The sequence below is a fragment of the Passer domesticus genome, chromosome 10 (assembly GCF_036417665.1).
Source record: "Passer domesticus isolate bPasDom1 chromosome 10, bPasDom1.hap1, whole genome shotgun sequence".
In the NCBI taxonomy this organism is placed as follows: Eukaryota; Metazoa; Chordata; class Aves; order Passeriformes; family Passeridae; genus Passer; species Passer domesticus.
In genome coordinates, this window is record NC_087483.1 from 29446677 (window position 1) to 29473093 (window position 26417).

At 43.4% G+C, this 26417-nt stretch overlaps 1 protein-coding gene across 13 annotated transcripts in view; it reads left to right on the plus strand.

Annotated features, from left to right (window-relative positions):
• Positions 1-8653: 8653 nt before the first annotated feature.
• The window catches only part of BIN1 (bridging integrator 1), a 90192-nt gene continuing 72428 nt past the window's right edge, over positions 8654-26417 (plus strand). For 2 of the 13 annotated variants that reach the window (XM_064434934.1, XM_064434942.1), the window contains exon 1: positions 8657-8953. In XM_064434934.1, the coding sequence (XP_064291004.1) occupies positions 8870-8953 (84 nt within the window). In that variant the 5' untranslated portion in view covers positions 8657-8869. Of the gene's footprint in view, positions 8954-26417 lie in introns of all 13 variants that reach the window. The other 11 variants (XM_064434938.1, XM_064434946.1, XM_064434935.1 and 8 more) reach the window with 9 other exon arrangements.

Genomic DNA, 26417 nt, shown 5'->3' on the forward strand with positions numbered 1-26417 from the left:
ATTACAGTAAACAGGAGAACATCTGACACCATTCAGAGGGTGTTGTAGCAATCTTGGCAATGTTTTAACACAGTGTTTGCTGTCAAATGTTTATCTGGTTGGGAAACAATTACATTAGAAGTGTAAACTCACTGAAGCAGCCCTCTTTACTCGACCAAAGGAAGGCTGGAGTCAGGGATTTTGGAAAGAAGTGTCTGAGGGATAAAGGACTGCAAGAGAATGTTTGCCACCACGGTTATGTATGGGATAAGAAACATTTGAACAAACCTTTCCCACTTTCAGGAGCGTGAAGCTCTTTGTCTCCTTTATGCAGACTGGGGTGAATACTTGAATTTGCTTGAAGATCAAATAATGCAGAGACAGTCTCATCCCAGATGCAAAAAAGAAGCATTAAGTCTATCTAGAGGATTAGAGAATCAGAAAGGTATGCAGGGAATCAGTTGCATTTATCTGGCTAAAAATCTTCATCTAAGTTGATACCACTGAATAGGCAATCAGTATTTCACTATTATGTTTATAGATGCTTCTTTTATGGTCACAAATTAATAAATAATGAATGCATAGAAATCATGATAACTCTATCAAAAACACCTGTTATTTGCAGATGAAGTTGTATTAAATAACATGCATTTCATTCCACAAAGAATGAAAGCACCAAATTCATCCAGTAAATAATCACTCACTGATTGCTAGTCAGCTTAGTTTTGCAATATAAACAGATATCAGCCCCAGAAAGTGTAGGCAGCCATTTGTCTCACCTCTGTCCTACATTGTATTTTTAAAATGGTTACAAAACATCCCAACTTTGCAGATTTCTGAGACATAAATCTCAGATGGCAAAGCTTTCTAGCTCATCCTGTGATGCAGAGATCAATCATCACCTCTGCAGGGAATGGCTACACTTATCCATCCACTGGTTATGTCAGATTAAATTGAGGCAGGAAAGATCTAACACAGCCGTGCTGCTCCATCAGAGCAGATGTCTGTAATATTTGTATGTTTTCAAAGCTGTAAATTTTAGGCCCACACTGAACAGTTTCATTGTGTTGAATTCCTCTTTCTGCATCTTCTGGGACTGGGTCATCTTGATTGACAAAGCTTCATTGGCAAATGCACAGGTAGAGATTAACGTTTTAATCTGTCACGATTCTGGGTCACACTGGAATGCCAGAGTAATTACTGCAGTGCTTGTAATTACTGCAATTGTGTTGATGTATAATTTGGTATTAAGTACTTTCATTATTATTTTTGATGTTGGCATTCCAACACACAATACTAAAGACAAGACCAAATGAAATTTATGCTATTATTTGGCTAGAAAATAATTACAAATAGCACATTGTCCTTTTTCTACTGGAACAGAAAATAGTGGGCTACTAATGATTTTCTGCCATGAGACGTGATGAACTATCAATTGTGTATGTAGAATTAATTGTAATGTAGACCAAAAATACTGCTCTCTGTTAATAGTTGCCTTTTGGCTTTCTATTTGCTACCAGTTTCTGGAAGCTTGTTTTACAATCAGCACATTTCTGTAATATATATAATAAATTTATCTTTACCTCCCTGTCCAAGAGAGAAGTGCCACGTTTTGTCCTTCCTTAGCTTGTGACTAAGGCTGTGAATTCCTTAAAATAATTGAAAATGTTGAAGTGATGGCTTAATTCACCCTGCCCTTCTTGGTTTTCAGTTTTTCTATTTCAGATTATGACATTTTTTTCCTGTCTGGACACCTATTCCTGTGATTCCAAAAGGTGGGGTTTTGAGGGAACATCCTGTATTGAAAAATTCCTAGTAAAGATGCTCAGATGCTGCAACATTTCCAGACTTGTGCTTTGGCTTTCAGAGTACAGTAGTAGAAATAAAATAAAATGTATTTCCATCACTTGTGCGGTCAATGACATGTTAAGAATATTTTTCACAATTTATTACATTTGGTTCATTTATCTGATGGTGTTGCCTTGTTTCAAAATATAATTTGGAAACAAAGCAGAAATTTAGCTTGAAATTTGTTTATTCTTCTACCGTGCTGATGACCCTGATATCTGTATACACATGGCTTTGGCTTATTAAACAGCAGAGGATGCTTGCTTTAGGACTGTGAATGTTCTCTCTTAAATTTGGCAGGGAAACTTGAAGATGTCACAGCATTGAATGGTGCATTAAAATATCACATAATTTGGGAAGAGAAATATATAAATTCTAACTATTTGAGGCCTTCACTGTTTTTTGCTGAATCTTTATTAAAACATTTTTACAGAGTTGACAGAGCTCTGGAAATGGATGAGTTGTTACAGGTAAAAATATTTTTTTTTTACATTTTTCTGTGTTTTACTTTCTTCTGATCCAGGTCTAGCAAAATATAATTATAAATGTCCGTAATTATTAAATAGAATAGATTGTATGAATAAATTGTACCCAATGGTGTATTAGATATGTGCAGAAAGCAGGATTTGCCCAGACTAGAAAGTTACCATGCTTATTTTCTAAAAAATCAAATCCCAAACCTCAAAAGCAAAGAGTTGGATAATTTTGAAAACTGTAAAGATTCGAATTGATAGCAAGCTTGCAGTAATTGAAGGAGAGATGGCTCTTGTAAGTAATGTGCAGTGAATAAGTCATTCTATTTCGTTACCAAGGAAATAAAATGGAGCTCTTGGTGAAGGGAAGCAAGGAGGAAGACACTGCAACTGGGACAACTGTTACCATTACATAATCCACCTGGCATGGTTATCACAAGTGTGGAACTTGTGGATGTGTGTTTGACAGAAAATATCAAATACCTCCTGCATTTCAGTGACAGTTTGTGCTGTTGATGTGGCATCCTGGTGATATGATGTCCTTTGTGTGATTCCACCAGTTGCCCCATGTGTTCTACTGTAGCTATAGATGGGGATAAACCAGACTGTCCATTTGAGTATATAATTATTTCTGATTTTTTAGATATTTTAATAAATAGTTGAAGGCCTCCAGAATTCTCAGAATATTTTCCAAAGGAAGCACATGATTCACTTGCCTGTTCCTTGCTGACTGATGATAATGAAAAAGTAAGACCAAAATTATTTTATATTTGCTAAATCCCTTATTTTCCTACACAATAGGGTATACAGAAATTTTGATAAGCTTCTTGGAAATTTGTGCAAAAAAAGCTTACAGACCATTGCCATTCTTTACTCACTTCATTTAATAGTGAAGGGTAGCTAATCTGTCACAAATTCAGGGTCAAAGATCACTTTGTAATGGCTAAATCCACTCAGGCAGAGAACAAAATAGTTACATGCATGTGTATCAAGCACCCAAACAGGTGTGTGGATGGAAAAGAAATACACTCTGAATTTTGAAAAATCTGCCAAAATTTGGAGGACCCAGTAAGGCACATCATGAACACCCAATAATTCCCTAGAATTCAAGCAAGCTTGCAATCACAGGACAGTCTTCAGTGAGACAGGAGACAAAGTTTTAATTTTATTTTCTGCCTCTCCCTGTTTCTGAGCAGGTGAGTCTGGACTAAACAGACAAAGCTTTCAGCTTTGGAGCCTTCCCAGTGCTATAGTATTAGTTTTTTGGTGTTTTTTTTGTTGTTTGTTTTTTTTTTTTTGTGTGTGTTTTGTTTTTTTTGTTGTTGTTTAGAGCATAAGAAGAGTAACTTGGGTATCATCTTCTGTTTCTCATAAAGAAATGGAGAGATTCAACAGGAATTGAGTATCTGAGAGGTGTGGGAGGAACACCTTTGGACACTATTTTTAAATCAAAGTTCTTTCATGATGCTCTTGATTTAAAGGACAGGACATGTAATCAGCAAGTTCTTATCTGTTATTTTTATGGCAGAAACTTCCTGATTCTTCCCTGCACCTTCCTGTGGGAGAACAAAGGGAAAGCTTGCAAGAGACTTTAGTCAGTCAGAAAGGAATTCTAAGGCAAACTAGATAATGGTGAAATTGATAACCAAATTATCCCTGATAATGTTATCAGGTTAGAAAAAAGACAGAAGTCACCTTTGCAAACTCCTCTGGAATGCTGTCCCAGAAGAATGCGCGATCTGCAATGGAAAGAAAAAGCTGGGCAAGGTTGGAGTTAGAGCTTGATTAGATTTTGCTACATAATATATTTAGTACAATTTGTTGTTTTTAAGATGTTGGATTTACTGACTTAAATTAGTCCTTCAACTGACATCACTGAAGCAAGAAGAGTGGTGCAGGCACGGAGTGAGGCCAACTGACCTGCCAGAAGAGAACTACAGATCCAAACAACCAGGTTGTTTAATAGCTGAACTTCAGCTTTGAATGCTACAAGAAATTTTGATTGAAATAGACCCATTTTGCACCATGTGAGTACTTGGGGTAAAGGGCTTCAGAGTTCTTCAAGTAGTTTACTTCAAATATTATTTAGTATAAATATAAGAATTTAAATAATCCAATACTGATATATTTATATTTTCCATAAACGTTTAATTAACTGAACTCTACTAAATATTTTCTAAAAACTGTAATTACACACTTAAAATCAAAACTCCTCGCTGAAAAGAAACAAAAATCAATTTAACTGGCTTTTAATTTTCTGTGGAAGTGGAACAGAGAATATATACTTCTAGTTCCATCAATAGCAGAAACCACTGCTGCTGTTGTTTTAGAATTATTTTATTTAAATTAATTGTATTATGAAAGGTTTTGCCATCAGTAGCAGGGAAGATTTTGATTATCACATCTTGTACTTTTAAACACATGAACTACAATTAAAATATTCAAGTCAGAAAAAAGAAAAAAGAAGGTATTGGATACATTGCTGAAATCACTCTCTGCAATCGCTCTTATAATCATGCTCCCAGATGGACAAAACTGGCAAAACAGGAATACTGATAATAATGAAAAAAAGAGCTGGAACAACAATTTGTGCAATGAAGGGAATAAATTGTACCTAAGCTACAAAATAATAGACTCCAAGCCAGTGAGCATTTAAGCATATGTTTAATTGTAAACAGGTGAACAGTTCATCTCCCTCTAATGAGACAACTGAGAAGTGAAATGCACTTATGGGGCTGAGGCCTAACACAGTTATTACTGACTAGAGCATTAATCAATTAAGAGAGCCATAAAAAAGCAGGGGGGGCTGTGTACATGTTAAATGTGCCTGTTTGTGCTGGAGTGTTTGACAGATTTGCTTCTTCCCTCTGCTCTGTGGCAGTGAGTCATGCTGTCACCAGGGAGATGGACTACAGGTGGGTTTCATAACCCATCTGGCTTTCTGAACTTCAGCTATTTAAGCTATCCAGCTAATCTCCCTCTGTAGCTCAGGGGGAAGGGAGACCTTGCTGGTTTATCTTTCCTCAGCTTTGGAGATAGAGATTTCTCTCTTTTGACTATAAAAGGAGCCAAGGTGACTCAGCTGAAATTAAATATGTTTAGCTGGTTACAGTCAGGCAAAATGAAGTGTTTTGGGGTCCAGTGTTAGAATAGATTAGACAACTATGCACATATTGAACTTAATCTCATTGCGGGTGATATTCATAAGCATTAAATTTGATTTCTTTTAATTCCAGTAGTGCAGAATCTGTCACTAATGCCTTCCAAAAGTCTTGACATTTCTGTCACACAATGACACAAAACATAAACAAATATAAAAGCATTAAGTTACCAGCCTGTATGTTTATTACTACATAATTGCACTGCATCCAATTGAAATTTACATTTATAACCTTGTAAAACACAGTGAGGTTGAGATCAGAGCAATGGTGGATAGATGAGAAACTGAAGCCTTTCTTGCTCACAAAGCAATAACCTCCTGCCTATATGACCTGGCTGAGATGGCTTTCGTGGTCATTCAGGTGCATGGCCCCTCATAATATGTGGGTCATGCCAGGGGAGTACCTTTAGCAACACACCTGGAGCCCAGCAAATGCTTTGCAGCTTTGGTGCTGATCCAATCAAGTACAGAAATAACTGGGAGATGACTCATGCTGAGAGGTGGATACTTGCTGTTAATCCCAGCTTTTAAAGTGTACACAGTTTGTCATCATTTTTCATTGTGGTGAACATGTCTGTCTGGCTGCTTTTGTTCCACGATTGTCTGATGTTTGCTGTGGACTCTCTTCTCTGCTAATTTGCTTTTCACTCGAAAGGACGTAATCAGACAAAAATCCCCTCAAAACCAGTTCCACTGAAGAAAAGACCTAAGCAGGAGAAGCAAATATATGAGGTAGGGTGGAGAGGAATGTGTTCTGACCCTGAAACATCTGCTCTTTTAAATGTGATGTTACAAATGTTTAACCACATGTGCATCTTCCAACCTTAAAAACTCAGCTAAGGCGGGGGAGGTGGGGGTAGGAGAAAAATGATGGATTATACCCAAGAAGAAAGGTAATATGAAAAGATCTAGTAAGGCTGAAATTATGGAAGAAATCAGATGCATTTGGGACAAATACTACAGAAAATGAATAGTAAATTAATACTAAAGGCTAATCATACAGATGGATGAATACTAAATATAAAACCAGGAAGAATTGAATAAATTTGCAGTTTGCAATACAGATTGGCATCATGGGTAGTCACACTCTGAGTATGTCCAGTATCACTGCATTTGTCTCATACACAACTGGAACACATGCCCTAGTATTTTACTAAATGGGAATAGTATGTTTGCTAACACAATTGAAGTATACCATGGTTTTAAACTAGATTCTCAATGATGGTTTTGTCATTAAAAAGCCATTGTCAAAACACACAAGAAATGCAGAGGCACTGTCTCATGAAGCCTTACAAAGAGGTGTTGACAGCTTCTCTGCTCACAGTTTCTAAGGACTCTGGCAAGATTATTGTTTTTATTCTAATTGTTTTTATTTTTATTTTCTATTCTGAATGAACAGAAATAGTACTGAAGCAGAAATGGGAAGCAATAAAGGAGATATATGTTGGAAGACCTGGCTTAGCCCTCTTAAGTTCTCACCTTCAACATTTATCTGTAGCTTTACATTGCAGTAGTGCCTGCTACACTATTCCCTGTGTGTGTGAAACTGGAGATAAGAGTCTTCATCTGGAAAAATAATGACTGTGTGAAATGCTCCGGGGACACAAGGAGGTTTTGTTCCCATTGCTGAATGAAAATAGGTGTTTCCATCTTAAACAAAGGTAAATGCAAGTTTGTTATATATCTCAACTTTCTGCAGAGCACTGGATTAGTTGGTACTGTACTGGGTACTGAGTGCACAGTCCCAGGCCCCCACAAAGACCTGGGATGAGCGTGCAGAAGCAGGAGAGGAAGGAAGGAAGCTTTCCCACCACTCGCCCAAACCCTGGTGTGTGGTACTGAGGGAAGCTCAGGGGCTGAGTGTTAGGATGTGAATAGCAGCACTGAGGTGGCTTCCTGTATTCCAGGAAGCAGAACTCTGTCCTGACGTGTAAAGGAATAAAGTTTCACAAAAGGTATTTGCCCAGTAGGTCCAGCAAAGCAAAACCAAAGCCAGTGACCAGGAAGGTCAATGGCATCGTGGCTAATGACATCAGAAATGGAATCAGTGTGGCCACAGGCCCAGGGCACTGATCATCTCCCTGTACCTGGCACTGGTGAGGCCACACCCCAAATCCTGTGTTCAGTTTCATGGCCGTGCAATTCAGGAAAGATACTGAGGTGCTGGAGTGTGTCCACAGAAGGGTAACGAGGCTGGTGAAAGGTCTGGAGCACAGGTCCCATGAGGAACAGCTGGGAGGATTCAGCCTGGAGGAAAGGAGTCTCAGGGGAGACCTCATCATGTAGGTACAGAGTTTGTGGTGATTGGAGCAGGGCTGAGGCAGAGCCTCATCCCCAGTGGGTGCAGCTGTGAGCAGCAGGTGAGCAGCACTGACAGCAGTGAGCCCTGGAGTGCCCAGGGGCACTGAGCAACACCAAAGGGAACAGAGGGCACACAGGTGTAAAGCATGTAAGATGAAGAATTTAAAAGGTTGGGCTAAAGAATGAGTAGGGCAGATGCTTGCAGCCTTCTGATGAGGTATGGCGTTACTCTGTATGGGTTGAAGCTCTCTGAAATTGTATGGTGATACTCTGTGTATTGTGGCTGTCTGAACTATGATATTACCACTCTCTGTACTCACCTGAACAGAGATTGTAGCGAGGTGGAGGTTGGTCTCTTTTCCCAGGTAACAAGTGACAGAAGTAGCAGAAATGGCTTCAGGATGTGCTGTGGAAGATTTAGATTGGATACTGGGAAAAATTTCTTTACTGAAAGGGTGGTCGGGCATTGAAATATGCTGCCCAGGGGTATGGTGAAATCACCATCCCTGGAAGCGTTCAAAGAGTGGGGGAATGTGGCACTTGGGGGTATGGTTTAGTGGTGAACACAATGATGCTGGGAATCAATTACATGGGAGGTCTTTTCCACCCTTAATAATTCCATGATAAAAGGATGGAATCTTCTGAAATTTCATGTCACCTTTTAAAAATTAGGGGTTTGATTCACTTCCAGGCCCCCTTTCTCAAGGAATTAATTTCCCCTTTATGGTTGTGAAGATCCAGGGATAATTTGGGAAGTGCCTTTATCCTATGGATTTGGTCAATCAGCGATCACAATTAGCGGCACAGATCTCCTCAGACAAAAGCGGCGTTTTGCTGCGGGGTGAAAGACGGCAGCACACTCGTCCCACCAGCCGAGACCAGCCCCTTGCGATGCTTCCCCCCCTGCTGCCCTCCCCTGGGCCGGGGCAGGCAGGGCGGGCGCCCCGTCCCGCAGCCCGCGGCTGTCCCCGCCGGGCAGCGCTGTCGCTTTAAAAGGCGGCGGGCGGGCTGGAGGCGGCGGTGACGGCCGGGGCCATCGCCTCCCGCCGGCTTTTCCCCCCCTTCCTGCCGCTCCGCCGCTCGCAGCCCGTTAAAAAGAGGAGGCAAGATGGCCGAGCTGGGCAGCAAGGGGGTCACGGCCGGGAAAATCGCCAGCAACGTGCAGAAGAAGCTGACCCGGGCGCAGGAGAAGGTGGGAGCGAGGGGGGGCATCCGCGGGATGCGGGGCTGGGAGCGGGGCCCGCGGCCAGCGGGGATGACAGCCCTGCCCCGAGCAGGGATGCGTCTGGCAGGGGGTGCTAGCGGCGGGGTGGCGGCTGCCTTCCCTGCCTGCGGGGCTGGGGCCCGTGTGCATCCTGAGGATGCCGATGTCCCCGCTGGAGCGGTGCGGGATCGCCGGCCGCCTGCGGAAACACGGCATCGGCAGCGCGGAGCGCCGCACGCCGGGCTCGCGGCCGCTGGTGCTCATTGTCTCAACAGGAGGAGACCCTTGGTTGTGGCATTTAGGCTTTAGTGCTTTATGCAGCGTTTTCCAGAGCGGTTCTGCGTTTTGCCGTAGCGCTGAATGCGTGACCTCAAAGATGGAGAGGGACGCTGGCCCCTGGTCTGCCAGCAGCATCGCTGATGGTCGCTGCTGGCCGGACTGACCTTGAGCCCCTCACTTTGGAATGGTGGTTCAGCCATACGGCCTTTAAAGATTGTGCCGATCTGCTGGGGGGGGGGGGGGATTTTGGAATCCCGGGAGCCCTTTCGCTGCTCTCCGCCCACGCTGTGCCAGCAGAAGGTGCCAGGAATATGCAATGGATACTCTTCCTGTTCATCTCTCTGGCACGCTGCATCTGATGCCAGCTGCCTGCCCTGTGCAGGGATTATCGGGCGTTTTACGCAGGGACATTGATCAGCTGCTTTTATTGCGGGCACGCTCGTCTTGGTTTTCAGTGCTTTGCTGTGGGCTGACATTGACTGAATAAGGACTGGTGCATCTTTGAGGGAGGGCGGCGAGCAGATCTGCCCACTGCTGCTCGTGTTCCCTGGGAGTTATCTTTAGCAGCTAGATTTAATCTAGGAGGGCTGGGATTAAATGCAGGGCTGGCCTGAGCCCTGTACCAATCTCTGGCACCGCTCAAAACCGCCGCTGGGTCAGAATGGCAGCCCAAACCACTTCTATTTAATGTTGCCCATGCTGCATCCACTGCTTATAGCTCACTTGCTGAGACTAGGAACATCCCGTGAGCTTGTCTGACTGCTTGTAAAAAATCCCAGTGACTATCAGATCCAATATGGAAGTGCAGCAGCAAGGTCCTGGCTTCCCTCTGTACACAAGAGTGAGCTTGGCAACATCTGTGGTTTTCTTTATCCTACTGTTGTTCCAGAGGGGACAGGACAGGGAATCTGGTCCACCTTGAACTCATCACAGATGCTAAACTTCATTCTGTGTTAGCCACCAGATGGCAACCATATTTGTAGCTAATATTGGGGTAGGTGGTAGGGGCTGAGCTCCTGGGCCTGCTGATGGAGTTATTATATTTACTGGTGCAGCCTGGAACCTGGAGGGTCCTGCCAAGCCCTGCCCTGTCTCTTGTCGAACATACACAGGTTCTTTTCCTAGGGAGGATTTTCCACGAATTTCTGTGAACTGTTGATCTAGCTCACTTCCTTGCTCACGCCCTGGTGGTATCTGGGGACGGGGAATGACAATAATAATCGAGAGTTAGCTGGGTATTGCAGGTGATTTGCACGAGCTGAAAACAGTTGTTTGTCTCTTTGGGAAGAGAAAAGCACCGCTTGTTTTCCTCTAAGGAGAAAAGGAAAACAACCCCAAAGCATTTGCTAACACAAATTTTAGGTCCTTTAGCTGTTGTTATCCTGATGCAAACGGTACAATTTTAATCTCTGGGCTCTCAAAAAAAAAAAAAAAAGCATCGCTTGCTTCATCATCTTTCATCATCTGACTTGCCTCTTCATACTGCTACAGGATTCTCTGTAACAATTCTTCTTTTGTGAAGCACTCAGTATTTTACCCATAAAGGACAGACTTTCACTGAGGAATATATGTCAGTGTTAACTTTCTGGTTGTGAGGAGAGATGCAGCTGAATATGAAGTGATGTGGAAGCACCAGTGCTTATGACACTCTACACTTGCGGTATTTAGTTATAAACTGAGATGCTGTGTTTAGCAGGAAGGGTGAACTGTGGGTCAGGAGATAAGGACCAGGTGTTAAATAATTAAAAAAAAAAAGGTAAGCAGGAGTGTGCAGAGGTGGATCTGGTAACAACTTAAAAATGTGTTAGATTTTTTTGTGACTATATTTTGGCTAGGGTTGAACTTTTCCTTTTTGAGGCTTAAACAAGCTGACTGTTCCTTTTCCATGTTGTATTTTGTTTTGAATCAAGGATAAAAAAGTTCTTCCCTTGAGAATATCTCCCTCTCAACTTGAGCCCTGAGGCTTTGACCTCAGCAGTTTTCTTCCTGGTGAATTTCAGCCTTGTGCTGAGCAAAGAATGATGTCTTTTTGTTCATTGCAGAATTCACACTGAAACACTGTACACATCCTTTTTTCCCTTTTGAGATGCCTATTATGTAAACTATGTAAGATATTCCTTCAGAAGTGCTATTTGTTTTGAGCCTTTCAGCAAAACTGTTGGCTATTTTTGGAAGACACTTGAGCAATCCCACAGGAAATATACGATGGAATGGTAGACTGTGCTTTTTACAAAGGGGATGGACACACATTTAACCTCGACTCAGAGGTAGCCTCAAGTAAAATACTGGGCAATAATTTGCCAGTTGCCACTGAAATGTATTAAATAAGTTGATGCTGCTATCCAGAGGAACACACCTTGCAGAGGGAACTCATGCAACTGTTTTTAACTCTTATCGCCTTTTTCAACTAATTAAGATATTTAGACTGGAAATCATGATCTATTCCTCCTAAATTTAGCTAAAGGATTTTCAGACTGAGATGTTGAGCTCTGGACTTTTCATAATGCTCAATTTCTTAAATATCAGTAAAGATGTAATGCCCCCAGTGCCATGGTGTCTTAGAGGGAGCCTGGTGTTTGCAGCTCTTTTAAACTTTTCCAGTGAGACTATGAAGTTTTTTTTTTTTATTCTTTATGTCTGTAATCTATTATCTTGGTTCAAGTTTGTGTTTTATCTTAACACTTCTTAAAATGTTAAAAAATCTCCCCAGTTTCCACAATTCCCATTTTCCTCTAATAATGTCCTGTTTCTGGATGTGTCTACCTGCACGTGCCGGTTTCTGCTTTGAACACATTCAAACAGCATCTTGGTGACTTGATGCAGTCCTGGGGTGATGGTGACTCCTCTGTGGGGCTCCAGCAGGGAGCAAATGAGTTGGGGTTCAGTAGCTTGGCTGGCAGTGTCCTTGTCACAGGATCAGGCTCTTTGCTTTCCTTCTGCATGTCAGGTGGAGGTTTAGTGTGGAAAGGTGGTATTGGCTGTATGGGCACCAACTGTTGGTTTAAGCTGCATACAGATTGATGGCTTTATCTGAGGAGATGAACTTTAAAGTTGACATCAGAAATAAAATTTTTGGTTTTTTTTTTTTTCCCTTGGGAGCTTTTTTTGGTGTGGAGAGGAGTAGAAAGGAATTAACTTATTTTTACTTAGACTGAGTGTGGGAAGTTCTTATCCTATAGTAGTGGTGGTGGTATCTCACTCTTTTTTTGTTACAAAGCTGGGCAAAATGAGGAGTCTGTGTTCTGTGACAGGAAGAGACTGTTGTGTTTTGTCATGGCTTTCCTCTGATGTACCAACAAACCAAGGAATCCCCTTTTCTCCCTCTCCATCCCTAACCAAAGGGGAAGATTTGTTTTCCACACAGGACCTGGCAGAGTTTAGTTTGGACATCCAAACTCCCTTGTGTTAGGGGGTCACATTTAGGTCATAGACTGCCGTGTATAGTCAGCCTCTAGCTTGCAGTGTTGCCGTGAAATGTCACTTTGTTTTCCTGTTCTTGGCTTTGTTAATTCCACCGATGTTTGCCCACATGTGTTTGAAGTTTTCCCGGTTAAACCATCAAAGCTCTGCTCACCTCTGGCTGCACAGTCCAGGAGGCTGGGCTGTAGTCTTGGCCTCAGAGATTGTGGTTTGGGTGGAACTGGGTTTGCAGGAGGCATGGTTTGCATTTTGAATTTGCCCTGATAAGACATTTTTTTTCTCCTTCTAAGTCAAGCTCCAACAGGTGGAGCATTGCAGAGGGAACACCTGGAATAAAATTTCAGCCCTGTTGAAGCAGGTGAGAGTCCATACTAATGAGCAATACCCAAGAACCTTAAAGCAAATTTAAGGATCAGGATTCACTTGTCAGAGGCTCTGTGCTCTGTAGAAACTCCGCAGGTGGGGAGGGAGCCTTTCTATACAAATAGAAGATGCAGAAAGCTCTCTTATTGGGAAGTAATCCATCTACCTCCTTGAGAGAAGTTCCTTATTGGTTTTCTTTCAGGATCCTTCTGTCTCTGCAAAACTTCTGTAGTTTTTTCTTGCCTTGGTAGGATGGTCTGGTGGCAGTCTGCCTTGTTGTGCCAGCGAAGAACAAATAGCCTGAAGAGCTACAAGTATTGTTTGCCTACTGATCTGGCAGGAGAATTGAGGTTTTGTTTTTTTTTTTTTCTAGGGGACTCCCCAGATGACAAAGGCAGGGCTTTTTACTTTGTCTCTTAGCTTGCTTTTTTAAGAATGCAGGGCTTAGGGGATGGGTAGATCTCAAAGGTACTTTGTGCCTAAAGGTTGCTGGAAAGCAGGCACTGGATGCAGCAGGGAGGTCTGAATTAATGCCCCTAACGTTCAGATGATTCCAGTGTGAGCTCAGACTGTATTACTGGTATCAGATAATCTGCATGGTACAGGGAGGAGGTGAAATAGGAAACCAGGCTCCACATGTCCCCTTGCCCATGGAATGGTTTGATTGGCAGGGCACTTACAGCGCTGTGCTGAAGGTGCCCTTCTGTCTGCCCATTGGCAACAGATTTCTTACATGAAGCAGAATCTCCTGGATGGATGAATTTTCTGATTGGAAAAGGCCCAACCCCATTCCTTGTCACTTTACCTTCGCTGTAAGTTCTAGTCTTGCAAACAGCCATCTTCAGGGCAGTTCTTCTGAGATCAGGTTTATGAGGCAGATCTGGAAGATCTCTTTTCTCTGTGGATTCTAAAGAAGCTCTAGGCCATACAGTGTTACAGACCTCATCTCTCAGGGGGTGACATCAAAGTTTGTCTGGCCTCTCCCTCCATCCTGCATGCTCTAAGGCAAGATTTGTATTTCCAGGCACAGATGTTTGTTTTCTTCACACGTGATTAGCAAACGATGTGGCTGTAGCCAGGGCATTGGGGAAAGCTGGATGCAGCCTGGGATGTTCAGCATCTCCCTGGACTTGGGCCTTTGGGAATAACACAAATTTTCCTTTGTTCATGACTCTTTAGACAGAGACACAAGACCCTATTGCTTGGGATCAAATGTATAACAAAGCTCTGGATCTAGAAACATTTAGAATGACAAGAGGGTCCCTTAGGTTAACAGGTATTAGAGTGGCTATTTTTTTTTCTGCTGTTGCAGTGGTCACCAGACACCTGAGCTGCCCGTGGTGCCAGTTCTGCAGCTTTGCAAGGATCATCTTACAGTCCTGGCTGCCTACCTGTGCACACAGGGGTCAGCCTGTCTTCCCAGAAGTTCTGTGCTGGCACCCTGATGTGATCACAAAGCCAGGCTCAATTTGCCAAGCAGAACAGGCAGGTCTGCCACCCTGAACTGGCCACAGCTCAGCCCCCTACGTGGGCTGGCCCATTTAGGGTGTGCAGACCAGCAGCTTCTAATGGGGCTGAGACTGTATTAAAGTTGACCAGGAGACTGTGCATTCTCTACCTCAGAGCAGTGAGATGGGAACAAACATTAAAATATGAATAAAGCCTCCTTGGGACACTGCTGACAGGCAGAATACTGCAAAAAGGACCCTTCTGACTTCAGGCTGTGTTTTAGCCTTCTCTTGAGGGACTGTATATTTGGGTTTCTCCAGCAACTGCAATATTGAATGCATGAGTGCCACCAAATGTGTATCATTCTGGCATCCCTACTGCTGAGCTAAAAGGGGACATCTCTCACAGGAAGGGGTTGGGAGAGAGAAGAAAGTAATTTCCATTTTCTTGCTAGTCAAAATCAATTTTAAATATGGTATTAGTTGAGTACTTAATTCTGTCAGAACAGGAGAGGGGAACCCCTGCAAATTTGCCTGAGCTCTTGGCAGTGGCACAGGGGATGAATAAATCTTGTCAGGTGTCTTCTCAGCAGGTGCATCCAAGTGGCTGGTGGAGCTCAGACTGTTCAGGTTTCCCTGGGCACTTTTCTAGCCTCTGAAGCTGTTTGATCTTCACGAAGCTGGCAAGTACTGCAGGGTAGGTCCTGGGCCACATTCCTGGAGAAAAACTTGAAGTGTATTTATCCGCAGAAAATAGGATTGGTGAGGTGGTTTTTTTGTTTTTTTTTTTGGTGGTTTTTTTTTTTGGTTATGTTTTCATTATGCCAACTTGCTTGCATAGTTTTGTTTCTTAGCTGCTATTCAGAAAGTACTTCTCTGTAGATTTGTAGTTCTCTTTACATTTGTGATCTGAAGAAACAGAAGGGAATAGAAACTCTTCAACCTGCTGGAGTTGTGCCATTTGTTTAATTTATTTTCCCTTCTTCTCTCCTATTTTTTTTTTCTTCTGGGTTTCTCCTTTGTTATGTTGGGAGCATGCATTCAGGAAGGGTTTGCCAGAGAAGGGAATTGCGTTTTGTGACAAACTTGGAACCCAGAGCTTGGGGCATTTACAGATATAGATGGAGGTCTCTCAGAATCACTGTGAAGCAACTTTATGAAATGAGAAATAGGTACTGTGTTTGCTCAGATCTCTGATAGTACACATGTGTGACATAGAATTTTCTGATGTTTACGCTGGGCTGGAGTGAGCTTTACTCAGATCTGTGGCTGGGAGGTTGAAGTTTCTGAAAGTCAGCGTTTCCACAGAAGTGCTGTTGGGAGAGTCCTGAAAGCCAGACAGTGTTGCCTTTCTTTCTGTCCCATTCTTTACAAGAAAGAAGAAGTCTGGGTGGCAGTGTGTTCTTAATATAGGCTGCCAGGCAGGATGGAGAGTGCAAACTTCACCAATAAGGAGAAAGCAGTGCTTAACAGCAACTAATCCCCATGTGAAAACCATGGGCTGTATTTAATCTCTTGACATGCAGAAGTGCTGCCCTCTCTGCAAGGATTTGACAGGCAGTTTCAGAAAGCTGGTAACCTGTTCTGAGATTTTTTTTTTTCTGGTAATTCTGCATTGATCATATTTGGTTTATTTTAAACAGGTTTAGAACTTTTTGTTGAAATTGGTTTAAGAGCCACATTAGTTTCTCTTTTTAAAGTTAGCTCTTCAGGAGGGAGATTAGAGGTTGATTCAGCTGAAGTGCAAACATTTTTCACTTTTGATTGCTAATACTCTGCTTTGGAACTGTATTAGACAGAGCTGAATGCTTGTTTGCCAGCAGGGATGGAAAGGGAACTTCAATGGTACAAAAACTACAGTATTTGCAAACAGAGTTAAAAGTGTTTATGCTTTGGGGTTTTTTTTCCCCCTTTGTACTACTTGGCTTGATTGTACATTTTATCAGGCCAGGAACAATAATGTGTGACTTAACCAACTCAGAACTGAGTTGGATGGTATTTGCAGAGTGAAATAGCAATTCTTCCCGCTGGATTTACTTGGAATGGTGCCAGAAACAGATGCAAACTTATACTGAGGCGATATAAAGACTGGCATCTAAAGAAAATGTAGATCTCCACATCTTTTTATTGAACAGATATGCTGGTCTTGTAGCTCTTCAGTACCCTTGTAGGTGAAGTTCACCATTCCTGTAAGTTGTTACAACTACTTAAGTCTTGAGCCTGTCAGCTCTGTGAGTCTTGAGTGTGGAAGGACCAACCTTATTTCCTTATTCCTACTTCTACAGTCATTGTGGGGAAAAAATGGGCAAAACCTTGAGGGGAAAAAAAAAAAGAGTATGCTTTAAAAAATGCAGGAAATTCCTTTCCTGGAATTTGAACATTTGAGCTCCTTAATTTTGAATTTTCAGGCAGTAAAGTGTTGTCTTGGAGAGCTACTGTCTTTCCCCACTGTGGGTGCAACATGACCCCTTGGTCCAAGTGTTGAGTCTGACACACGAGGCACAAAAGGGGTTTGAGTTATTGTACTGAGGGACAGCATATTTCAAAGTTTGCTTGAAAATATGTTTTTGGAAAAATTCTGTTGAGAGAGAAGGCAGCTTCCATAAGAGGAACAGTGCTCAAGGAGAGTGTAAAATCATTCAGGTGGAGAAATACACTTGGGTTCTGACTGAAACATTCCTTAAGAGGTACAGTTTCCTCAGCAGAGGAGTGAAATGGCCATTATTCAGTGTATTAAACTGACCTCTGCAGTAGAAGAATACTAGGGATTTTTGGGTTTTTTTGTCTGTTTAGACTGGACAGCCATTGTGAAAGGGCAAGCTTAACTGTGTGTTAATAAACTTGAGCTGTTAAAAGGATGTACTCACTCTGATCATGTTTCCTACATCATGCATGCAGTCAGTATGATTATTTGTTAGTATCTGCAGTGTGATTGCATTATGTATTGCCAAAAAAGGCCATTTCTTATTCTAAAACAGTTCAATATAAATATTGGACAGTCTCGTTTAGTAAAGATGATTCTGGTTTGTTTCTGTAAAAGTGTATTCCAAAAGATAAAAAGGGGTTTTAGATATTTTTGAAGAAGTTTGATATGGATGGTTTTGTAGGCAAAGGTTCTGGGTGGTTTTTGAGCAGTAAAATTTTTGTGAAAATAGCTGAAGAAAGTGGAAAAAGAGATTGTCTTTCTTTGGAGAGGAAGAGCCGTTTATGTGCAGGGCTGGGACAGTAGGGCTTGGACACCTGACTGTGGTGGGGGTCAGAGAGCTGACGTGATCCATCAATCACAGAGCTCTGGAATGGAGTGCTGCACCCAATTGCTCAAGCTCTGGGACTTCTTTCTGAATGGATATCAGAGTCAGTTGCCAGACTAGAACTTTTTGCCAAGCTGGAGGCTTTTGCTCTCCTTATTCCATGACCCTTGGAGGCCATAAATAATTCAGGAAGGAAGTGTGTGTTATCAGGGCTGGATGCCCTTACCATGAGGCTGTGGATGTAGTAGGTTAAGAGCTGCTTTGTCATGCTGGGTGCAGGTGACTTGGAGCTGGGGTGTTTTAACTGGAATGTCTCCTGAGCTGGCAGTCCTGAGTCTCCAGCTGAGGCCTTCGTTTTTGAGGAGGCTCTTTGGGGAGCACTTCGTGGTGATTTCCTCTCTAAAGCCAGCATGGTGCAGATTCTTAACAAGTGCTCTGGCAAAGAAGCTGATGGACTTAACACTCATTTACAGCCAGAGGACTTGCCGTGCCTTGCCTTATCAAGCCTGGCTCTTTGATTTGCTGTTCCTTGCCCTTCAGCTCTGCTGGGGGAAAGGCAATCCTCTTGGGTGAAAAGGAGAAGAGTTGTTCAAAAGCTGCTAGGGAAGAACCAAGAGCTGATCATCTGTTGATCCATATGTTCACACTTGGATGGGACAAACCACATTCTGGGGCTCAGCCCGGCCCTGGAGGGCACTGTTCCTAAATTCCCCATGGCTGATCCCTTGCAGCTATCAGCTTCCAGCTCAGGGAATTGCAATAGCTGATCCAGATGCCCATGTCTTTCCTGTGCCCCACTGTGTGTGCCACGTGTTCCAAATCTGTCCTGTGCTTGAGAAACTCTCATTGTTGTTCAGCAAGGTGGTTGTGAACCTGTGGAGGAGCTGTACTGGCCTCTTAAGAGCTCTGCATCCAGCCTGTCCCTTCTGGAGACCCCCTCTGGCATTGTTTTACCTTGTAAGAGCTCTTTGGCCCCCTCCCTCCTAGCATGCACCTGCTCCTTTATCTCATTCTCCAGCTCAGTCATGACCTCAAATGCCTTTTATGTTTTTTTCCTGATTTGGTTGCTTCATTTTGCATCAGGCCCTGTGTAAAAATAAAAATACTTCTTGCAGAAGTATCAGCATTTAAAATGAGTGTTGCAGAGGAGGAGGCAGAGGAATTGAGAAGGGGAATTTGTGCAAACAACACTGTTTATACTATCTATTCCTCTTGCTAGTGTTACTGTTGGCTATAGATAGGGTTTAATTAAGCTATATTAAATGCCTACCCAAGTAATAGACATTGATGTTGTTGAAGTCCTGTTGCCTGGAATGTCATATTGATGCCAGCTGAATTAAATGATGCCATTTTGCTTTATTAATTACAGAGCTATGATGGAGTGACTGTCTAGCTCCACAGTTGTGCCACTTTTTTTGGCCTCTGTTGGGTGTCTGCTTAAGGCTGGGGCAGACAGAAGGGAGGGTAGAAATTTACCTGCTTTCCCAAGACTGAAATTTCCTCCTCCTTTATTTTCAGGGTATTGATAAACACATATTCTCTCCAGTTTCTGCTTTGTTGAATACATGAACTGGGGAGTGCAGTGTTTTTAGCTGCCTGCTTTGAATAAGAGCAAACCAAGTAGAAAAAAATTGTCCCCAAATTATGAATGAGGCATACAATGGCATGTGGTTAAGATGGCCAGGTGTCACCAGCACAGCCAGGAGCTGAGGGTTCAGTGGTCTGTCTCTGGGGCAGTGATGAATGATGGCAGAGTGGTGCCTGTGTGCAGTTTGTGCACCCCAGACACGACAGACTGAGGCTGACCCTGAGAGCCTGTGTCTCCTGCCGGAGCTGCGGTTTTCAGCTCCTCAGGAATTGGGCCATCTGCTTAAGGTGTCAAGACTTAAAGCATTCAAAGTCTGAAAACTCTGGCTTAAGCTTTTAAGATTCTTAATCTCCCACACCTCTTGAGGCAGGTGTCTGCTTCTGGCAGTGGGGTTGTTCTGGTGGGAGAAGTGACCACTCCTGAGTAGTTATCTTGCTGCCCTGTCTTCTGCTGCTGGAGCACTTTCTTTGTGTCTCCTTCTGCCTGCCTTAAATAAAGTCTTGCCTTTGCAGACTGAAGTTTAAACTGACCCAGCTACTCCTGCTGGGGCAGCTGTTTCACATCACTCTTAAACCACCTCTGCCACTGAGATGTGTCATCTCTAGCTGCACCTTTTCCTCCTCTATTCTGCATTCTGCTGCTCCGTTATCAACCCTCTGGTTGTGCTGCTTTACCCGTTTTTCTTTCAAATCTCTCCTCTCATTGGTAGATTTGATGGTAAGTTCTCGATGGGGAACTAGAGGGCACCAAAAAGTGTGGGAACAGGGAAAAGACAAGCAATCCACAGAGCAGTGGGATGGTGCCTGAGCTTTGCTTCTGTCCCAGCTCAGCAAAACTAGACCTGTAGCTAGCACCCAACTTCTTAATTTTATGCTCTCTTTAGCTTATCTTTTGACTCTCTGTAGCCCCTGACTGAAGGCTACAAAATAGATGAGGAAAAAATGGGAAGTGAAGTTTAAATCACATTTGCCAGGATTTGTTTTTATTCTCAAAATCTTGGGTGGTGAAAAAGCAGGACATTTCATTTCTTTAAAGATAAGTGGGGGGAAGAGTGTGAAGAGTGAAGGATAGAAGAGGGAAATATCTATGCTTTCTTTGTAACTGTTAACATCTGTAAAGAATAGGAAAAGATAAGTAAATAAAACCCAATAGTTTTTTTCCAATAAGCTTTTATTTAGCAAGGCAACCTTGTACTTTTATAGAAAGTAAAAAAAAAAGTCCACAAAAAATAACACAGTGAGTTAGACCTGCAGGGAACATGACGTAGCAGTTGAATATTTGGAGATATATGGGGGGGTAGGAACATAGATATATTCGAGAAGAAAAAAGAATTATTTCCTCCTTTTTCTAGTTTGTTATATAATGTTGGTTATAACAGAGAACCAACCCTTAAATTCATCCTGGACTATGAACACAGTGCTTGGGCTGTACCTGCAGGGCAGGCATAATGCAAAATGACCTAAAGAAATGAGAGAGAGAGGAGTAACAAGATAAATCAACTAATGTAGGAGGAGCCTTGAAAAGAAACCTTCTTTTGAAGGTGCTTGGGTGGCCTCGGGCTAGGCAGACACTGAGCTACATTGCAAGTGTGTGAGTGTAGCACAGTGTGACTGCAGAGACCGAGCATCCTGCCAGGGAGACAGGGAATTGCGTTTCCATGCTGTCTGCCACAGCCCCACTCCTGCTGTGGCATCACTTAATTTAGACTTGACTGACGAATGGAGCTAAACTGCAAAAACTGTGGGTGAAGGGAGAGGGAGAATCAACCTGAAATGTTCAACATAGTGAAGGGACTAAAATCTTCATATAAAAAATCCTGGAATGTCAGGATTTGTGTCAGTAGATGCAAACCAGGGGCTCCAGCAAGTTCAGCATCTCGAGGCTTGGTCTTGTTTCTAAATGCCCTCTGTGGAGAGGAGATGCTTGGTTTGAGCCTGTGGTTATGTAGGTACAAGAGCCTTTCTTCTTAACTGCTTGGCCATGTGCAAAGAGTGCTTGCAAAACATCCGGAGAACCGGGGGTTTATTTGTATCTTTCTGTAAACATGCTGTAGATTGCTTTGGGGAAAATAACTCTTGCATCCTGGAGATCTGTTCTTGTGTTTTCCTAAACTGTCAATATGGCTGTTTTCTAGAGAAAAGTGATCCTTGTAAAGGCTGATATTTGACATATAGAAGGTGCATTAATTTTCTGTTACAGCAGTGAATCCAGACTTTTAAGGTAGATCTTTGCTTCTAATCAGATTTCAGTTTAGGTCACACAACTACTGTTCACCTATTTCCAAGGCTGGCTTTTTGCTGCAGTGCTGTTGGCCAGTCTCCCACTTGCACTGGCTTTGTGTTATTGTTGGAGCAGTTTCAGAGGTTAGTGCTATATCTCAGTCACTTCTGAAAGTCACTTGAGGGTTTTTTATGTAAGAAGCCACATCCTTAATGTTAATGTCATAACCTTTGTTTTGGTTTGTTTGTAATATTAAGTGGCAGCAAAAAAATCTATTTTTACTGTTGGATGAAGAACTTTGTCTTTATCCTTGTTTGTTGAATTCACTGAGTCTGAGCTCCTCAGGCTGGCAGGAGTGGGTGAGAAACCTGCCCTCCTTCCAGCCTCTTCATGCACGTGCTGAGCTGACTGCACAGAAGGGGGAATGAGGGATGAGGATACAGCTCACCAGCTAATGAAATCTAACTGGCTCTTCTCCTGGGACAGAAGAGAGAATTAAATGATGTTACAGTTCCCTGCCACCTTAATTCCAAGGTATTTGATAGGTGCTAACAGCAGCTTTCCATTTCTGCTGCTTCATGGTGCACCAGTTTGGTTCCTCCTGCAATGGGTGCCAAAGCCTCCTTTTCAGTTCCTGCTCCAAGGTCAGGGAGTCAGAAAAGCAGATTGTTGTGATAGTGAAGAGTCCCAGTGTCGTCTCCTTTGGTGTTCCCATGCCCTGACTTTTTGGCAGTTCTGTGTAGTGTGGATGCTAATGACCTGGACAATTTATTGGAAAAGGAGCCTAAAATTGTGCTGCCAGCTCTTCTCAAGATGATTTTCTTTCACACAGACAGAAATGATTCATCCAATGTCACTCTTAAATTAGGTGAGATGTTGTCCAGGGTGGTTGGAGGAGGGGAGGGAACACTTTGTTTTAGGACTGCAGTAAGTTGCTGTTTAGGCAGGTGTATTTGAGTATGCCAGGAGACTCAGCAAAAGTGCCTTTTCTGCAATACTCATGTCCTGTTCTGGGAACCCCTCTCCACAAATGGATTATTTGGAGGCTCTGGAGCATAATATTCCCAGTCATGTTACCTGCAGGGTCACCATGCCCTCTAACACAACCTGCAGACAGAGAGTGGCTTTCTCCTGTGTTATGTGTTTAAAGAGCATTACTGTGATTATCCAGGAGGGTGGATTAATGGGGATTAATGGATACTTGGGGAAGGAAGGAAGGGAGAGGTGCTCAGGAGGTGAATTTGAGCTGGCAGACTTGTCAGCAGAGTAGTGCAGCCTGGTTGGGAAAAAGTCAACCAAAAAGCAGCTCTGCCCTGAAGAATTTGAGGAGACAGACAGATAGGTTTGGGAAGTTGTGTCATTAAAACTGTCACTAGTGAGTTGTGGTGATGTTTAGGCACCCAGTAAAGTCTTCTGGAATAAAACAGGGAAAAATAAAAGATCCTTTGCCCTGTCAAATCTTGGAAACTAAGCTGGAATTGCTCTGAAACCTCTGTTTCCTAGCTCCAGCCCTCTCCCATGGAGTAAGGAGCAGAGTCCTGCCTGGTGGGACAGCAGGGTCTCACATGGGAGGCATTGGATGCTCTGCCACCCATGGGTGGGCAGGCTTGGTGAGGAGCTGTCTGTGTCTGTGGTGGGCTCAGGAGGCCCTGGGGCAGAAGGGGGGGAAGGAGGGACCTGGCCATCAGAAACCTTTTCATGTTCAGTGTCTGAGAGCAGCACACTGTTGGGAGTTGCACAGGCTGCTTGAGGAATGGAAGGGAAATGTTCTCCTTGTCACAGGAGATCTGATTGTATAAAAGGAACAAATGTGTTTTAGGGACCTGAATAGAAAAACAGGGTCCAGCTGCACCTGAAGAATGGGAGAGAGTGAAGGCTGGAGTGGGGCTTCCAGGGGAGGAAATGAGGCTTTTTGCTTTAGGGGAAATGGCACTAGTGCCAGCTTGTATCTAAAGTGCTACTTCAGAAGGACAGGAAAGAAAGGGATTGCCAAAGAAATCCCTAGAGTGTGATGGTCTGCCTTGTTTTTCTGCAGCAGGTGGTGGTGGGGGCTGAGTCCTGCTCTTGAACAGGTTCTTGACCCCAGTGCTGCCCTTGGCGGAGGCTGCTGTGCAGTGTGCCCTGTGCCTGTCCTCACAGCCCTGCAGACACAGACCCTGGGCCCCACAGGCAGCAAGGAGCAGCAGCACAGCTTGGCTGCCTGGGTGTGAGTTAAGGTTTCACCATCATGAATGGAGCTGTTAATGAAACCAGGATGGGACAGTGGAGTGGCAGGCCTTGGGAAGAAAGCCCTCCTTGAGAGCCTGCAGTGTCTGCCTGCCAGGCTGCAGTGGTGGCAGTGGGAAGGAAAGGGACAGCTGACCTCTGTGTTGAGGGAGGAACCCTGCAGGGCATTCTTCGAGCCCAGGGATGGTATGGGCCCAAAGCCAGTCATGCTGTAGGTATGGAAGGGTATCAAAAGCCTTGAAGGATATTTTTAGCCAGAACGGGAAGGGGCGAGGGTTGAAGAGGCCAGGAAAAGAAAGAATTGTTCCTGTGGTTTTTTGTCTCCTGGTGCTGAGGAAAGAACCAGGTGTCATTTTTAAGGGATGAACAACTCCTTGTTTCATGGAATGGAGAACAGAAAAAAAAAGCTTTTCTTTCCTCATCAGATGAAACAGGTACTTGTTTTTGGAGGTGCAGTTGTCATGTTTGGAACCTGCTGCCTTTGGAGCTTCCTCCTCTCTTCTTCCTTGAGCTGTTGTGGATCTGTGGCATTAAGACATGACTTTATAATGTAAAAATCAGCTCCCTCCCACATGGAAAATCAAAAGACTTGAGTGATGTCCCTTTCTTTTTTTAAAAAAGTAGGGTTGGAGTTGGAGGGAAGGCTGTTCAAGCAGAGAGCATTGTTCATTTGCTCTGATCTCTTGCTGTAGGGTTGGTTATCAGTGATGGGCTGTTCATGAGTCCTTCCTGTTCCCTCCCTGACCTGTGCCCCCTCACCTCATGCCTTCCTCCCATCCCTAAGATTTTTTCTGTGGTGAAACTCTTGGGGAAGATGCAAAAAGGGAAAACTTGAGGTCTGAAAGATGTGCAGACTCCTGTGCCATGCTTAAAGCACTTGCTTGTAAGGAGTCTCTAGATGATGGGAGATTAAACTGTGGAAAAGAAGGGTGTGTGTTGAGACAACAAACTCTTTAATTTCTTCCTCCTGCTGTTGCCTCCCTTAGTTTTCTGACTATAGTGACCTTCTGAAGATATTTTTATTCACAGGATATTGTCTCCAGTAGTGATGATAGCCCTGTTACTCTAACCCCGTGTGCCTGGACCAACCCAGACAGATTTTTAGTGGGTTATCCTGAAACTGTGGCCAGGGTAAGCAGGGATGTTAACAAGTGGTTGGAAACATGACGAAAATGTATGAAAACAGAATCTGTTCTCGTGGTGACAGGCTGAGAGATGAAAATTCATATGTAGTGCTTTCTGCTGCCTTTGCTGTCTGGCTCTACAGCTTCCTTACCCATTGATCTCCTTTCTGTTTGTTGCTGTCATTGTCTCTAGTGTTCCTTCTAGTCATCAGTCGTGCTTGGATTGGTGTTGCCATTTTTGTAAAGAAAAGAAAGGTACAAGTCAGGATATCCTTTGTTCAATCAACTGTGACTGCTCCAGGAGGATCTTGCAGGGGAAAAGGAGGAGGAGATGATGTGAGGTCAGGCAGTTCCCCTGTCCTTGTGCTTAGTCCTTGGGGCATGTTGCACCAGTGCAACTCATTTCTTTGGGCTTCAGAACTAGTTCTTGCTGGTAACGTGTGGGTGCAGGAAAAAAGGAGAAGGGTTGGAATACCCGTGTTTTATTTACCTGTGTTAGTATATCTTGGGACAAATATCTGTGTATCCTGGATGCTTCAATCCTGTCTTGCCCAAGCAGGAAATCTCACTTTGAGAATGACCACCTGGGAATGTTATTTTGAACCCTCTAGACTGGTTTTCACTTTTTTTTTGACTTGATGTCCTTGCTTTTTAGAAGGAAAACTCCTCTGTGGCTGAGCTGTAGCCCGTGCAAAGCTGACTCAAGGTTGCAGAAGTAAACAGTTTTTTGTCCCACCCTCACCATTACCCAGTGTTTAAAAGCCGGAAGGCTGAAAGAGAGCCAGGAACATAATCAACATCTTTATCTCCTTCAGCAGTAGCTGAAGAAGCCAGCTGGACTTGTCTACCTGACAGAAGTCTTATCTTGCAAGAACGTAGTGTTACCATACACAATGGCCCCAGCAGTGGTAAGGGAAAATACTTGGAATTCTTAAATTAAGCACCTGATTTTTTTTAATACACCTCTCCAGAAGCTGTGTGGGAGTACTGGCCCCACTGACAGAAAGGAAAGGTAATGATGCAGAAGGGCACCATGTTTTGTACAAAACTGAACAGTGAATCTGACAGAGGCAGTCATTCAGTGCAGATTTTTCTGTGTTTGAAGGGAACTGCGAGAGTTTCTCCATTCCTTCTGTAATAAATGTTACTGTTTATTACTGACCTCCATGTAATTTAGGGTTATTTTGTAGCACTGTTGTGTACTCCTTGTACAGCTGTAGCCAAGTTACTTGTTCTCTAGAGGTCTCATTCTGATATCTTCAAACAATGAAGAGGAAGTGGTTCTGTGTTGGGGAGAAAGGAGTCTTTGAACACACGTGTGTGCCAAGCCTTTGCACGTAGCCTGCTCTCCTCCTGGCAGTGCTGCTGTGGTGTGGGTGAGACTGCCCTGCTCTCTGCAGCCTAAGTGTTCTGGGTTTGTGTTGTCTGTGCTGGTGAAGATTGGCAGAGACAGACTGCCTGCTTTCAGAGAGCATCTTTGGTTTATTTGTGTCCCTGCTCTGAAGTCAGAGATGAGAAAGAAAGTGTTTTGTG